Source organism: Salvelinus namaycush, chromosome 38 (assembly GCF_016432855.1).
Source record: "Salvelinus namaycush isolate Seneca chromosome 38, SaNama_1.0, whole genome shotgun sequence".
Classification (NCBI taxonomy): domain Eukaryota; kingdom Metazoa; phylum Chordata; class Actinopteri; order Salmoniformes; family Salmonidae; genus Salvelinus; species Salvelinus namaycush.
This window is the reverse complement of record NC_052344.1, coordinates 14348819-14362020: the sequence shown is the minus strand read 5'-3', so window position 1 is coordinate 14362020 and position 13202 is coordinate 14348819. Positions and strand designations below refer to the sequence as shown.

General features: G+C 48.4%; 1 protein-coding gene across 3 annotated transcripts in view; it reads left to right on the top strand.

Annotated features, from left to right (window-relative positions):
• The window catches only part of LOC120032280 (UHRF1-binding protein 1-like), a 44410-nt gene that overhangs the window by 16804 nt on the left and 14404 nt on the right, over positions 1–13202 (top strand). For all 3 annotated transcript variants that reach the window (XR_005473804.1, XM_038978296.1, XM_038978295.1), the window contains exons 7-15: positions 257–424; positions 5273–5459; positions 5715–5798; positions 6391–6552; positions 7354–7463; positions 7544–7685; positions 7939–8135; positions 8437–9204; positions 9811–10475. Coding sequence is in view for 2 of the 3 variants with exons in the window: in XM_038978296.1 (XP_038834224.1) it covers positions 257–424; positions 5273–5459; positions 5715–5798; positions 6391–6552; positions 7354–7463; positions 7544–7685; positions 7939–8135; positions 8437–9204; positions 9811–10475 (2483 nt within the window). In the remaining variant the exon portion in view is untranslated. The remainder of the gene's footprint in view (positions 1–256; positions 425–5272; positions 5460–5714; positions 5799–6390; positions 6553–7353; positions 7464–7543; positions 7686–7938; positions 8136–8436; positions 9205–9810; positions 10476–13202) is intronic.

Genomic DNA, 13202 nt, shown 5'->3' with positions numbered 1-13202 from the left:
GATATGGAGTGTGTGTGTTTTCTCCAGTCTGATGACTTTTATTAGATCTCCCATTGATGAATGCACCTTTCGATTAACACTGTCTTGGTTCAACACGGGAAGTAATGTTTGTATCTTCAGATGAAGGACTGAAATGTGGTGTGTCTGTATCCTGTATGTATAAAGCATGTATTTGTGTCTGTGTGGTCTATATATAATGAGTATTAATGTGTGTATTTTGTATGTAATAATCTATGTAGAATGTGTTTATCTCCAGTCCAAGGACTGTAACGTGGTGGCCTCTAAGCTGATCCTGATCCTAGATGACCTGCTGTGGGTGCTGACTGACTCACAGCTCAAAGCCATGGTCCAGTACGCCAAGTCACTCAGTGAAGCCATGGACAAGTCTGCTCAGCAGAGGAAGAGCATGGCCACCGAGGACCAGGTACACACGTATGCAGGCGCACGTAGGCAGGGACACACACACACACACACACACACGCTCACTCACGTAGGCAGGTAGACACACGTGTTTGCGCACACAGGCTAGGAAACACACACAGATAGGCAGACACACTTAACTGAAGCAGCTAGCTATGTGCTTAGTCACTCCTCTGTCAGACAGACCTACAGTGGAGAAATGATTCGCACCAGTCATGTACCCTTCTGTCTACACTTCTCTTCCCCCCCCCCCCCCCCCCCATCTCTCTCGCTCTCTCTGTTATGGTCTGGTAATTAGTCCTTGTGCTCCAGGAAAGGATGTTTGGTTCTCTCTGTGCGGTCCCTCTGCCATATGGCCTCTCTCTCCCTGCGCTGCTCTCTCCCTGCGCTGCTCTCTCCCTGCGCTGCTCTCTCCCTGCGCTGCTCTCTCCCTGCGCTGCTCTCTCCCTGCGCTGCTCTCTCCCTGCGCTGCTCTCTCCCTGCGCTGCTCTCTCCCTGCGCTGCTCTCTCCCTGCGCTGCTCTCTCCCTGCGCTGCTCTCTCCCTGCGCTGCTCTCTCCCTGCGCTGCTCTCGCGCTCCATTATTCATGTACTGGTTCAAACTGGGCTTTTAGCATTCTGACCTACATGTGGCAGGCTATGCCATCTGCTGGTGAGAATGAGCACTGCACACTCCTTCGCTCATAAAAATCTTATACATTTGTGTTTGTGCCAAATACGACAGGTGTAGTAGACCTTATTGTGAAATGCTTACTTACAAGCCCTTAACCAACAATGCTGTTCAAAAAATAGTTAAGAAAATATTGACTTTATTTTTAACTTTTGTTAATTTAGTAACACAATAACAATACCGAGGCTGTATACAGGTGGTACCGGTGCGAGGGTACAGGTTAGTAGAGTTTGTTTTTACACTAAGGGGTCGTCAATGTAAATAGTCCAGGTGGCCATTTAATTAATTGTTTAGCAGTCTTATGGCTTGGGGGTATAAGCTGTTAAGGAGCCTTTTGGACCTAGACTTGGCATTCCTGTACCGCATGCGTGCGTGTAGCAGAGAACAGTCCATGACTTGGGTGACTGGAGTCTTTGACAATTTTTTGGGGCCTTCCTCTGACACCATCGAGTGGCGTACTGCATTAGCATCGAATAGCCCCCGCGATATGCAACTTTTCAGGGAAGTTAAGAACCAATATACACAGGCAGTTAGGAAAGATAAGTCTAGCTTTTTCAAGCTGAAATTTGCATCCTGTAGCACAAACTGAAAAAAGTTTTGGGACACTAAAGTCCATGGAGAATAAGAGCACCTCTTATTGAGGCTAGGAAACACTGTCACCACTGATAAATCCACGATAATTGAACATTTCAGTAAGCATTTTTCTACAGCTGGCCATGCTTTCCACCTGGCTACCCCTACCCCGGTCAACAGCCCTGCACTCCCCCAGAGCAACTTGCCCAAGCCTCCCCCATTTCTCCTTCACCCAAATCCAGATAGCTGATGTTCTGAAAGAGCTGCAAAATCTGGACTCCCACAAATCAGCTGGGCTAGACAATCTGGACCCTCTCGTTCTAAAATTATCCGCTGCAATTGTTGCAACCCCTATTATTATCCTTTTCAAACCTCTCTTTCGTATCGTCTGAGATCCCCAAAGATTGGAAAGATGTGGCGGTCATCCCCCTCTTCGAAGGGGGAGACACTCTAGACCCTAACTGCTACAGACCAATATCTATCCTACCCTGCCTTTCTAAGGTCTTTTGAAAGCCAAGTTAACGAACAGATCACCGACCATTTCGAATCCCACCGTACCTTCTTTGCTATGCAATCTGGTTTCCGAGCTGGTCATGGGTGCACCTCAGCCACGCTCAAGGTCCTAAACGATATAACCGCCATCGATAAGAGAAAATACTGTGCAGCCGTATTCATCGACCTGGCCGAGGCTTTCGACTCTGTCAATCACCACATTCTTATCGGCAGACTCAACAGCCTTGGTTTCTCAAATGACTGCCTCGACTGGTTCACCAACTACTTCTCAGACAGAGTTCAGTGTGTCAAATCGGAGGGCCTGTTGTCCGGACCTCTGGCAGTCTCTATGGGGGTGCCATAGGGTTCAATCCTCGGGCCAACTCTTTTCTCTGTGTACATCAATGATGTCGCTCTTGCTGCTGGTGATTCTCTGAGCCACCGCGACGCAGACGACACCATTCTGTATACATCAGGCCCTTCTTTGGACACTGTGTTAACTAACCTCCAGACGAGCTTCAATGCCATACAACACTCCTTCCGTGGCCTCCAACTGCTCTTAATTGCAAGTAAAACTAAATGCATGCTCTTTAACCGATCACTGCCCGCCCGTCCAGCATCACTACTCTGGACGGTTCTGACTTAGAATATGTGGACAACTACAAATACCTAGGTGTCTGGTTAGACTGTAAACTCTCCTTCCAGACTCACATCAAGCATCTCCAATCCAAAATTAAATCTAGAATCAGCTTCCTATTTCTCAACAAAGCATCCTTCACTCATGCTGCCAAACATACCCTCGTAAAACTGACTATCCTACCGATCGTTGACTTCGGCCATGTCTTTTAAAAATAGCCTCCAACACTCTACTCAACACATTGGATGCAGTCTATCACAGTGCCATCCGATTTGTCACCAAAGCCCCATATGCTACCCACCACTGCAACCGGTATGCTCTCGTTGGCTGGCCACCGCTTCATATTTGTCGCCAAACCCACTGGCTCCAGGTCATCTAAGTCTTTGCTAGGTAAAGCCACACCTTATCTCAGCTCACTGGTCATCATAGCAGCACCCACTCGTAGCACGCGCTCCAGCAGGTATATTTCACTGGTCACCTCCAAAGCCAATTCCTCCTTTGGCTGCCTTTCTTTCCAGTGCTCTGCTGCCAATGACTGGAACGAATTGCAAAAATCACTGAAGCTGGAGACTCATATCTCCCTCTCTAACTTTAAGCACCAGATGTTAGAGCAGCTTACAGATCACTGCACCTGTACATAGCCCATCTGTAAATAGCCCATCCAACTACCTCATCCCCATACTGTTATTTTTTATTTTTTAGCTCCTTTGCACCCCAGAATCTCTACTTGCACATTCATCTTCTGCTCATCTATCACTCCAGTGTTTATTGCTATATTGTAATTATTTTGCCACCATTGCCTATTTATTGCTTTACCTCACTTATCTTACCTCATTTGCACACACTGTATAGACTTTTCAATTGTGTTATTGACCGTATGTTTGTTTATTCCATGTGTAACTCTGTTGTTTGTGTTGCACTGCTTTGCTTTATCTTGGCCAGGTCGCAGTTGTAAATGAGAACTTGTTCTCAACTGGCTTATCTGGTTAAATAAAGGTAAAATACATTTAATAAATAAATATGTGTCTTGGATGTCAGGAAGCTTGGCCCCAGTGATGTATTGGGCCGTACGCACTACCCTCTGTAGTGCCTTACTGTCGGAGACCAAGCAGTTGCCATACCAGGTGGTGATGCAACTGGGCAGGATGCTCTCGAGGGTGCAGCTGTAGAACTTTTTGAGGATCTAAGGACCCGTGCCAAATCTTTTCAGTCTCTTGAGGGGGGAAAGGTGTTGTCATGCCCTCTTCACGACTGTCTTGGTGTGTTTGGACCATGGTAGTTTGTTGGTGATGCGGACACCAAGGAACTTGAAACTCTCGACCCGCTCCACTACAGCCCCATCAATGTGTATGGGGGCGTGTTCGGCCCTCCTTTTCCTGTAGTCCACGATCCTCTCCTTTGTCTTGCTCACATTAAGGGAGAGGTTGTTGTCAAGCACCACACTGCCAGGTCTCTGACCTCCTCCCTATAGGTTGTCTCATCGTTGTCGGTGATCAGACCTACCACTTGTCATCAGCAAACTTAATGATGGCGTTGGAGTTGTGCTTGGCCACGCAGTCATGTGTGAATAAGGAGTACAGGAGGGGACTAAGCACACACCCCTGAGGGGCCACTGTGTTGAGGATCAGCATGGCAGATGTGTTGTTGCCTACCCTTACCACCTGAGGGCGGCCCGTCAAAGTCCAGGTTCCAGAGGTGTTTATTCCCAGGGTCCTTAGCTTAGTGATGAGCTTTGTGGGCACTATGGTGTTGAACGCTGAGCTGTAGTCAATGAACAGCATTTTCACATGGGTGTCCTTTTTGTCCAGGTGGGAAAGGGCAGTGTGGAGTGCGATTGAGATTGCGTCATCTGTGTAGCTGTTGGGGCGGTATGCGAATTGGAGTGGGTCTAGGCTTTCCCGGGATGCTGCTGTTGTAAGCCATGACCAGCCTTTCAAAGCACTTCATGGCTACTGATGTGAGTGCTTTAAGGCGGTAGTCATTTAGGCAGGTTACCTTAGTATCCTTGGGCACAGGGACTATGGTGGTCTGCTTGAAACATGTAGGTATTACAGATATATTATGCCCTGTATTTCTGTCTGTTCTTCATGCGAATGACAGGGATTTGGGCCTGGTCTCGGAGAAGCTGTATATCCTTTGTGTCGGACTCATAAAATATATATATCTTTTTTTTGTCCATTTCGAGGTGAGTAATCGCTGTTCTGATATCCAGAAGCTCTTTTTGGTCATAAGAGATGGTAGCAGCAACATTATGTACAAAACAAGTTACAAACGATGTGAAAAAACCCACACAAGATAGAACAGTTGGTTAGGAGCCCATAAAAATCCCCTCCGGCGCCATTATCTCAAGCAACACTATTTGGATGTACTAATAAAATTGATGTTCACTTAATTTTATTTGTGTGTCTGCATCTCCATATGTCTCTGTGCTGGTGTCTGCATCTGTGTCTGTATTTTTTACGGTCTCTGGTCTGTATCCAGGAGTCGTCGGCGCCCCCCTCAGCCCAGCAGGTGCGTAGCCAGCAGGTGTCGTCAGGCACAGCGGCTGACCAGAGCGCCACCATGGCAAATCTGTTCACTGCCTTCGACGTGTGTGAGACCTCCCACCACCTGCAGATCACACACCTCGACCTGCACATCTGTGACGACATACACGCCAAGGACAGAGGTACATACACAGAGACGTATGATACGGGTACACAGACACATAGCACTTAGACACACCTGCTAATACACACATACAAATGTAAAACACACACATACCTCACACAAACTTCAGACAGATGTTTGACCGACTGTCTGATACCTACAAATCAAGTTGGGCTCTGACGCACATTGGACCTTTGTGCGTTACCTTAACTTCTGCCTCTGCCTCCTTCCCTCCCTCCATGCATCCCTCCTTCCCTCCCAACCCTCTCTCCAGTGATCAATAAGAGGATAACCGGTGGGGCCATGCAGCTCTCCTTCAGTCACATTACCCTGGACTACTACCCCTCCCACAGAGCAGGTAAACACCACCACAACCTCTACACAACCACCCTACAACATTACTACCCCTCCCACAGAGCAGGTAGATGCCACCACATCCTCTACACAACCACCCTACAACATTACTACCCCTCCCACAGAGCAGGTAGATGCCACCACATCCTCTACACAACCACCCTACAACATTACTACCCCTCCCACAGAGCAGGTAGATGCCACCACATCCTCTACACAACCACCCTACAACATTACTACCCCTCCCACAGAGCAGGTAAACACCACCACAATCTCTACCCAACCTCCGTCCAACATTACTACCCCTCCCACAGAGCAGGTAAACACCACCACAACTTCTACCCAACCTCCGTCCAACATTACTACCCCTCCCACAGAGCAGGTAAACACCACCACAACTTCTACCTAACCTCCCTCAACTGCCACATAGCTGATGGGAGTAATAGTGATCTTTCTGATCTCTCAACACCACAAAACATGTCTTTTTTTCTGTCTGTATACCACCTCTATTAGTGACAACAGTAGGTACTTAGACAACGGTTTCTCCCTCGTCTCTTGCTTTCTGTCCTGTCTCCCCTTCGTCTCTCTGTCTCCAGGTGAGAGTTGTCTCCACTGGATGCAGTACAGTGAGGCCACTAAGGCCAGGGAGGGCTGGGCCAGGAGTCTACTGGAGGAGTTCAAGTCTAATGTGGAGATGTTGAAGACTGCCAAGAGAGACCGGGAGGGCCTGGCCAACTGTCACACCTCACCACAGCACGGTAAACAAAAGAGCAGCGCAGTCACGCACCCACACAGAGTACTGTAAACACGCACACAGACACACTTCCCTCAATATGATTGAAACATAGTAATCCAATAAAGGTGTGTTTTGGAGCATCTGTCCTAATTCACTTTTTATTCAACAACTATAAGGATCTGTCTGTATTTTTTGGAGCATCTGTCCTGATTCACTTTTTATTCACAACTATACGAATCTGTCCCAGCAGCCCATGAAGAGTGATGTTGGTTAGACAGTTGACATTCAACTGAACTAGAATACACTTGATGTCATTAAGTGGGTAATTTTTAGAAGAGCCCCTAGAGTTGGAATGAAGTGAAGTGTGGGTTTCCCTAGCATCACACTGCCTAGTCACTCTGAGTTCTGTGTCCCCCCCTCTCCAGTGTCCAGGTATCCCTCCAGTGTCTCCAGTGTTAGGGACAGTGTGTATGGTCCTGTAGGGCAGGACGAGACAGGAAGAGGAAGAATAGTGGTGGTTAGGGGGCCAGACGACCTACCCCCGGGGTGGGTGCGGGCACGAGCCATGGTGCGAGCGAGGGCGCGGGAGAGGGTGAGGGCACGGGGGCGGGCACAGTGCTGCTTCTCATGCCTAGAGCCAGGTACCCCCCTAACCGATGGTGTGCGCACGCGGTGTGCGGTGATACACACCTTTTGAGACGACGTCAGTGTGGCAGGTGGTCTGATTGGGTCTCTTTTTCTTTTCCCTGTTTCTCTCCCCCGTTTCCTTATTCTCCCTACCATCCTTTCTCTCCCTCCCCCTCTCTTCACCTCTCCTTTCTAGGTAAGATCAGTACTAGTTCTACCAGTATCCTCAGTTCTCCCCAGACCCCCAAGACGCAGCTCCTGTCCAGCTCCATTGTCCTCAGGATAGCTGACTTCAGCATCTACCAGGTCAGCACACGCACACAGTTGACGTGCCTATCTGATCAACCCACTTTGCGTACTGAGCTCATCCCGTGTGTGTGTATCAGGTGTCCACAGCAGACCAGCGTCGCTCCAGCCCTAAGGCCATGATCTCCTGTAATAAGAAGTCCCTGTACCTCCCTCCTGAGATGCCTGCCATCCACGTCGAGTTCACCGAATACTACTTCCCTGACGGAAAGGACTACCCCAGTAAGATTGGTTCCTACTCTCATTCAGTTCCTAGTTTTTGGTTCCTAGACCCTCATCCTACAGGGTGTACAGGTTTTATTCCAGCCTAGCGCTAACTTACCTGATTGAACTGTTTGAAGTCTTGACTTGATGTTTGTGAATCGGGTGTGTTTGTGCTGAGGGAAAGGTGAATGCATTAGTGCGTCACCTCTCTTCTCTTCCCCCTCCACCCTTTCTAGTTTCCAACCTCTCTTCTCTTCCCCGCCTCCTGCAGTCCCTTGCCCCAACCTGTATGTGCAGCTGAATGCGCTGCAGCTGGTGCTGGACCCCAGGAGCCTGGTGTGGTGCAACCTGTTTGCTCTGGACCTGAGGCAGAGCCTGGAACAGTTCATGGAGCTCTACAAGCTCAACGACGAGGAACAGAAGCCTGACGAGCACATCGACATCAGGGTGGACGGACTAATGCTCAAGGTAGAGGGCAGAAAGGACACACACCCACACACTCTGTCATGATGTTATGTCGCTGTTCAAATCACACACACTCATATTCAGTACTTGGACACTTTGATTCAGTCATTTGAGAAATGCAAATGCTACCATAGCTGTGAAAAAAAGCCCTTGAAAAGGTCAACACACTCCATTTCTGTAAGAGCATAGTCTTTACATTTCAACAGATTGGAAATTATGCTCATTAGTCATCTTGTACACATTGATGACCTTAGTATGTATATTTTCTAATAATGTGTTTCTCTTCCTCTCTCCCCCACCACAGTTGTTAGTGCCCACGGACAGGGACCCCTCCTATCCCCAGGACCTCCCCCGCTCCGTCTCTGTCCAATGCTCGGAGATGGTGGCTACCAACACCCGCCACCCCCCCAACTGCTCCCGCTCCCACCTGGAAGCCCTCCTCCTCTCCTTCCAAGAACAACAGTTCTTCTCCACCTCCTTTTCCTCCTTCCCTCGCTCCTCCACCTCCTTCCCAGTGATCCACCCCATTTTCCAGCGCCACGCGCATGAGCAGGACACTATGTTGCACAATGTGTATAAAGGGTTGGTGTCGCCCTCGTTGGGCGTGGATGCCCTCAAAATGCCAGCTGCCACAGACTTGTGGGCGGTTCACTTTGCCCAGTTCTGGGTGGACTACGAGGGGACGCGCGGCGGGAAGGGGCGGCCCCAGCCCTTCGTCGACGCCTTCCCCCTCACTCTGTGGACGTGCCAGCCGGTCAGACACGCCCAGCACCAGGAGCGGCTAATGGGCGGGGCTTCGAGAGGGCAGAGAACGCCCCTTTCTGCAGCTGCAGGCCTGGCCAGGAGCGAGCCTGTGGATACCGTGGGACGTCTGCAGAGGAAGAGGCTTTTGAAGGAGTACTATAGTACTGTTACGGACGCCACGGCAACAGAGGCCTCGCTGCCGCCTAGCAACGGGCTTCACAAGCCACTGTCCCTGGACAACATCCCCCCACCTTCCTCGTCTTCCTCTTCCAGTAAGGAGGCAGACATGCACATGTTAGTGCACGTACAGAAGCATTTGAGCGCACAGGTGAGTGATGATACATATATTTTGGTGTGTCTGTACACTTTTGTGTGTGTGTATACAGTAAGTGTACAAAACATTAGGAACGTTCTCTTTTCATAACATAGCTTTCACCCGGTCAGTCTATGATCCCTGATTGATGCCACGTGTGTGTGTGTGTGCCATTCAGAGGGTGAATGAGCAAGACAAAAGATTTAAGTGCCTTTGAACTGGTTTTGGCAGTAGGTGCCAGGTGCACTGGTTTGTGTGTCAAGAACTGCAATGCTGCTGGGTTTGTCACACTCAACAGTTTCCCGTGTGTATCAAGAATGGTCCACCATCCAAAGGACATCCAGCCAACTTGACACAACTGTGGGAAGCATTGGAGTCAACATGGGCCAGCATCCCTGTGGAACGCTTTCCACACCTTGTAGAGTCCATGCCTCGATGAATTGAGGCTGTTCTGAGGGCAAAAGGGGATGGTGCAACTCAATATTAGGGAAGTGTTCCTAATGTTTTGTCCACTTTGTATTAATGTATGATGTGTGCGTATAATGTGAACCAACATGTGTTACACTGTTTATTTGAGAATACTGAAGTGTGTGTAGTTATGAGCATAATGTGTGTGTCCAGGTGAGCCACAGGCAGTACATGTTCCTGATGCGGCTTCAGCGCAGCATCAAAGCCTTGCAGCACACCCTGCAACAGGACCTGGAGGGGATGGGCTCCAAACGAGACAAGGCAAAGACCACATCGGACCCCCCTCCAGACCACCAGCCCTTCAGTGCCTGTGTGGGGATCCTGCTCAAAAGTGCGGAGGTAGCTCTCCTCTTGAAGCCGGTCCCCCAGCCCGAGGGTCCTGGTTCCCCCCTAGGGTCAGAGTTGTCCCCCTCGGAGAGTAGATGCACCTTGGAGACTGGGAGTGACGGAGGGGAGGGGGGAGAGAGAGGAACCCACGTGGAGGGGGCTGGGACGAAGGGAAGCTGTACAGTGGACCAGCTTATGTGTGGGGGAGGGGTAGAGGGTGGGATAACGCAAGGCCCTGCCCCTCTCATCCCCGCCTCCGCCCCCAACATGAAGGCGTCTCTTGACGAGAGGACAGGGAGATCGAGTTCAGAGGAGTTGGGAGAGGCTTCCCTGGAGGCCCGGACTGGGGGAGAGGAGCCGGGGACCGGAGTTGATTGTAAAGCCCAGCAGGGTGAGTCCTCCAGTGCAGACCCCACTCTCTCAGACCCACTCTCCACCAAAGACTGGAACGAGAAGAACCCTGGGGCCAGACTGCCTGAGTCTATGTCCAGGTAATTCCCTTCCGTCATTATCATAATACAGTCTGGTAATTTAGACTGTCGTTACCATAACAGTCCTTTTCCCAGCTAAGTGTTTCCACTGCAGTCATTTAGCTGTGGTGCCAGGGCAAAAAAATGTGGGACATAAAAAAAATGTATACCGAGGTGCACTTTGAAGATGCTGGAACAGTCCACATTTACTTTTCCTCTGCAGACAAAATCAGACAACCCCACAGTATAATAGTTCCTCTTTACATAATCGGCTTGTTGTGTGATCTATGCAAGATAAATATTCCTCTCGAGGCGCGTTCAAGTTACGAGTGTCATAGTGAGGGAATTCCCAGAATCAAAAATCATTTATAGGCTGCTCACACTTTTACCAGCCGCACCGGTTTACTCTTTATATGGCCTGCGTATGGTCTAATGAAGGAACGCTGAATGAATGTAATAAATAACTTAGAATTAACTGAATTATCGAAAATAGGCCTACCTGCTTGCACTTTGTGCCAGCTGTGTATTCGTCTACCATGTTGTCCTTCCAAACTGGAGATTTCACTCTCGCAGCACTTTTCCACGGTGATGTAGCCTATTCCTTTATCATAACCTTTCTTTTTATTTCTCCGGTTAGGCCTACGTTAGCCATTTTCACGTAACCTAGGCTACCCAGGAAAAATACGCTTTGTAATGTGTAGTATCACAACCAGCGGTGATTGGGAGTCCCATAGGGCGGCGCACAATTGGCCCAGCGTCGTCCATGTTTGGCCGGGGTAGGCGTCATTGTAAATAAGAATTTGTTCTTAACTGACTTGCCTAGTTAAATAAATAAAAATTATCTGGTGGGGAGAGGGAACATAAGCGCTGCACGTGGACAAATGAGAACATTTTAGCACCTCACGAATAAGGGACAGTTCCCGGCTCCACACTCAATGCGTGCTTAGCTGGTAGCCTTATGTCTGCCTCGCCGCTCACAGAATGGAATTCACAACACAAGCGCCTGGGTTTTGAAAGTGTATTAACTTGATTTTAAAATGTTTCCCGACACACAATGTAATTGTTCTGAACCACGAGCCGACCCACGGGTTGAAAAGTTTTTTTTATTCCACCTGCCAGCTGATTTTTTATTTTTTAGGCTCACCCATGCCTATATGACCCGATGCAGGACTACTAATGATTAGCCCAATAGGGTAAATGCGGATAGGCTTACCCCATGCTTCAGCCTTTTTATTTATATCCACTATGCTGCATCAGTTGGGATACAGGTGATAATGCTTATTGCTAATCGCATACCTGATCATATGTTACAATTTAAACAAATAATTTTACCAATATGTTATTTGGCTCATTTCTGGAGGTAGACATGACATTTTGGTTGGTGTCAACATAATTTTATTTTCATACATTTTTGATAGAATGTCCTTTTAAAAAGTTAACAGAAGTGAGCTTCTCAGTCCTTCTGCATCAAAATTCTCTGGGGGGGGGGACCCCAAAACAGTGGGGGAGGGAAACCCCCTGACTTTTCCCCTCTACTGCTACACATTTCTCCAGAGGAACACTGATTCCGTTACTTCCATAACACATTGTTCAGCTATTCAGACGGTCAGTTCTGTAAAACATTCACTGTGATGATTCCCTCCAAATCAAAGCAAACAATAAGAACATCTTTACTGTAACTTAGTGCATGTCCCGGTCGGCAGATCAGGAGTGGGAAATGCAGGCCAATCGGCAGGCAGACCGTAACACTCATTCAGAGGACTTATGACAAGCTTTACATTAAGTCACTCCCATTACTGCAATACTCAGTCACAACAATACTTCCTGCAGATGTCATTACAGTTACTCACTTCATGCCCAGCTTAGTAAACCATCATTTAATGTTACTTTACTGTTACTTGGTCAGTCCCATCACATCAGTAGGTGGTTCTACATCATGCCTGTGTAAATACAGTGACCGCACTGTACCTGCCCTATACGCCACAATATCAATGTTGTCACCCATAAGAGGTGTTTGTTCATTTGTGTGTGTTTCTGCCTTGTCCAATGAGCTCCCATACAAGGTGTGCGTCTGTCTTATGTGTGTGTGTTTTTTTCTCACTCTGCTACTCTACTCTGTAGCTCAGTGTGTCCTCTGCTCTGACCCATGCGAGGTGTGTGTGTGTGTGTGTGTGTGTGTGTGTGTGTGTGTGTGTGTGTGTGTTCTCTCTCTACAAAGGAAAGGCAGTCTGTCAGTGGTTTCTGACCGGCTCAGCCCCTCAAACACCCGGTCCACCTCCCTATATTCTATTTCCAACATGTAAGACACGCTATGGGTCTGTCTGTGTGTGTGTGTCCGCATTCCTTTAAATATCTGTTCACGGTGTGTGTGTGTGTGTGTGGTGTATCTGTACTAGAGGTCGACCGATTAATCGGAATGGCCGATTAATTAGGGCCGATTTCAAGTTTTCATAACAATCACAAATCGGTATTTTTGAACGCCGATTTTGCCGATTTTAAATTTAAAAAATATATATATATATATTCTTATTTTCAATGACGGCCTAGGAACGGTGGGTTAACTGCCTTGTTCAGGGGCAGAACGACAGATTTTACCTTGTCAGCTCAGGGATTCAATCTTGCAACCTTACGGTTAACTAGTCCAACGCTCTAACCACCTGCCTCACGAGGAGCCTGCCTGTTACGCGAATGCAGTAAGAAGCCAAGGTAAGTTGCTAGCTAGCATTAAACTTATCTTATAAAAAAACA